We start from the raw sequence: 3,766 nt of genomic DNA on the forward strand, positions 1-3,766 counted from the left end.
ACCATAAAGATTTTCTAAATATGTGGTAGTAAACATCTGTTCAGTATACAGCGTATCAGTATGTTTTCCTAAGCTAACCATATGCTGCAGAGCACACGTCATGTCTCATCTCAGAGGGAAAAAAAGTTAAAACCCCAGAAAACAATGTTTTGGTTTAAATTAGAGAAACCCATAATTTTTATTTGTGAGGATTCTCAGACACAACCCTCAGGTGTGTTGGCAAAATACCATGACCTTGAATGGCAATCATTTTGATTGCATTTCTAAATAAAATAAATATTAAACATTTAGGAACACTAAGAAATATTTCCACTGTCCCCATGTGACTAAAATTGTTATACTATGAACTCTAATACAGGCAACACTAATAGCTTACAGTCATCAAGCATAACAGCGTACCTGGTGCACAGATGTGACTGCAGCCACCATTGAACTGGTTGCAAGGGTTGGTACACTGCTGCTGCTTACTTTTTGCCCAGACATGAATATCCATTGGCCTTTGTGGAAGATTCATGATCATTACAATCTGATCTGAACCATCATACTTATTAGCTCGGTAAATGCTTCGTGTGTTCCAGTCTGTCCAATATATGTGCTGATCAAACAATGTCATTGCAAATGGATGCAGAGCAGTGCTAACAATTACCTCACGATTTGTACCAGTGAGAGTGCATCGCTCAATCTTCTGCCTAAAATAACAAAGAAATGATTACATCTTAAAAGAAAGAAGTCTTTTAACTTATGTATAAAGCCTAATTAGTCCGGCAACTAATATCCACCATTTCAGTAATGTGCACCAATATGTAGGGTGCTGTTATGAGTTTAAAATGTCAAGTTTTCCAATCTAATCTATGGCATTAATAGTGATGCAGAGTAGCAGCTCTGTAATACTGACACAATAATGTACTGGAAGTAATCGGGCAGAAGATTGAAAAGTTTAAACAATGACACTACCGAGAGCTAAAATGAATGCAAAACTTCATGAGAGAATACACTTTTGGAATGGATATGATGTTAATGACTTCTTGTACCAGGAGAAAACCAACAGTCCCATGAAATGGGACATTTTCATTTCAGTTTTATCTTCTGCAGATCCAAATTTACACAATCAGGAAATACAAGCAAATTCACAAGACTGTAAACATGCATTTTCTGCTATTTCTCATATAATAATAGAAGAGGGAAAAATAGTTCTAATATATAATAACCTCCACATATATAACATCTAATAGCCACAAATATATAGGGTATGATAAACATTTCTTCCTAGTTGATCTTCCAGTTTTGGTTCTACCTTAGGAACAGTGTTTGCAATGATAAACAAAATTCCAACAAACAAGACTTCAAGGAGCCCCAGAAAATCAGAGTTCAACTCCAGATTCTGTGATAGACATGTTCTGCTGCATGTGAACCATTCTTTACTCGCACAGACAGCACTACTGACCCACAACCACCTTGTCACTGCTTCTCCCCTTCAGCCATTCCCACCCTCAATGACCACTTCAGCAGAGGTCAGTGGGGAAGCAGGAGAACACATGCTGATGCCAGGAGACTCAATATTTACTATTCATGCACTGACATTATTTCTAAGCATTGTTTATAAAACGATGATAAATATTAGAGGTTCCTTTTACCACACAGACTCCTGTCTAAGATAGGCAGACCATAAAAGAATAAAGCATGAGAGAAGAGAAAATGGAGGATGTTCAAAGGTTACCTGCAATGAGGATAACAAGAGAACGATTAACAAGTAATAGATGCGGTTATTCAAAGGAAGAGAAAGAGCTTGACAGAAAAACATCAAGATACAAGTAAATGCTGAAAATGAGATGAGATACTGTCAGCAAGCTGAAGATAGTAGAACAAGAATGAGCACGGATAAAGGCTGTTCCTTGCCTCCAGCTCCCAGCTTCTTGCTGTTCAGTCACACTGTAGTGTTCACATGGCAAGGCTGCCAACTGCTTAGTGGCAGAAAGAACGCACTTCAGGTTGTCTCTGCTCCATCAAGTATGACATCATTCAACTGTACTGCTCTTAATACTCATCTCTAAAGAGCAGATAGAGGAAGGACAGTGTGTATGGTTATGTATAAAGGCATAATGCCTAAGAAGTGGAGTGGTGTTTATGCAATGTCAATGGAACAGAACAATTCTCTCAGAGGCTGTGGCATCCTTCATGCACAGGCTTCTGAAAAGGAGCTAATAAGAACCCCAGAATGGCTCTGTGGAGGGTAAGGATAAGGAAGCTGTGGTACTAAAGACATCATACCCAGTGATTTTCTTCCTGCTAGCAGCTTTTCTCCCTGTTCATCACTGTGTGGCCAATACCTCTTACCTGTGAAGTCAGAAGGGCGAAATATTGTTGCTGGAGACTCTAAGCGGAAGCTCCACCCTTCAGTTCAAGCCACCAAAAGAGTTGTCTCAGAAACAGAGAAATGCTCCAACAACTTAGTATTAGCAGTAGGAAAATCACTTGAACTTATTTATGTAACTTCAAAGCAACTGTATGTTTAAGTCTCCGCTAGAGACAAAATTTAATTATTACAAATTATATTTAAGGCATTTACTAGACTACCAGTGTGGGTTGAATAAGAAAGGAAACGGCCAATGAGAGAAAATGAGCAGATAAGAAATTTCTCAACAAGCTGAACAGCTCATCTCCTTTGTCATCACTAGTAGGAAGGAAAAAGCTGCATTTCATACAAGCAGGAGAAGAAAAAACAGAGTTTTAGTAATTATTACAGAATTTTAGTAATTATTACAGGAAAATAATAATAGGCGGACACTTTATAAAGCAAAAGTTTTAATGTGAAAGAACAGTTGTGGGAAAAGTGCAGGAAAGCACTTTTCTATGAAATTGCACTTCTACAAAAGAAAAGAAGCTCAAATGCAACTCTCCTGCAATTCAGGCTCAGGTAATTTCCCCCTTTCATGCCACAGGGAACTTTTTAGGGAGAGCCCTGTAGATAGGTCCCAAGTGTCAGCACGCTATCTGGTGAGGGATTCTTACTATGCTGCATGCAGCAACTGGGAAGATATGGGAAAACAACAGTATACAAATAGCACATACGTTCTATCTACTTAAGATGTATCTCAAGACTTGCGTGTGTGCCCAATGGTATCACAATACTTACAAGGCAATAGGAGGCTCTAGAACAAAAGAATAAAAACACTATTTTAGAGAAAGGATAGCACCCTTGGGAGACTAGCATAAACAAGAGGAGAATAAGCAAGAGTAAAAATGGAGGAGAATATACTGCTCATCCTTGTGTTCCCTTGGTGCATTCAGAGCTAAGGAGCACTGTCATTTTTGAGTGTCTTCTGGTCTTCATATCTTACCCCATGCTGCTATCTGTCCCTCTGAAAGGGTAAAGGCCCTCCCCATGAAAGTCAGAATAAAGAAGACTTCATACTGTTTAAGCACATGCTCCCCTACCTCCATTAACTAGATTTTGAAAAAGAGGATGTCTCATCTGACATGCTGCATTCCCCTTAAAATAGAGAGTCCCATTACAGGTGCCCTGCCCTCCTGCACACAGATGAATCCAAATAAGAATGCCTTCCTCCCAGAAGATCCAATAGAGGCACAGACCATAAGAGTTATATTACAGACATCACTTTTCTGTCACAGCAAAGGAGAAGCCTGCAAAAGAACTGCTATGCTGAAAGAACTAGAGGGGAAAGGTCTGATTGCTGCAGTGATTTCTCTGAGACCATGGGTGAATTTGAATGGATACAAACTAAATTCTTTTAAAAAACTTTCCTGC

The 3,766-nt window shown here is 39.0% G+C and overlaps 1 protein-coding gene across 1 annotated transcript in view; it reads right to left on the minus strand.

The window, feature by feature from the left end:
- LRP2 (low density lipoprotein receptor-related protein 2) overlaps positions 1-3,766 on the minus strand; it is a 136,338-nt gene that overhangs the window by 47,313 nt on the left and 85,259 nt on the right. The window contains exon 42 of the mRNA XM_009325415.1: positions 400-689. Within this exon, the coding sequence (XP_009323690.1) occupies positions 400-689 (290 nt within the window). The remainder of the gene's footprint in view (positions 1-399; positions 690-3,766) is intronic.

The sequence above is a fragment of the Pygoscelis adeliae genome, unplaced genomic scaffold, assembly GCF_000699105.1.
Source record: "Pygoscelis adeliae isolate BGI_AS28 unplaced genomic scaffold, ASM69910v1 Scaffold106, whole genome shotgun sequence".
NCBI classification, from domain to species: domain Eukaryota; kingdom Metazoa; phylum Chordata; class Aves; order Sphenisciformes; family Spheniscidae; genus Pygoscelis; species Pygoscelis adeliae.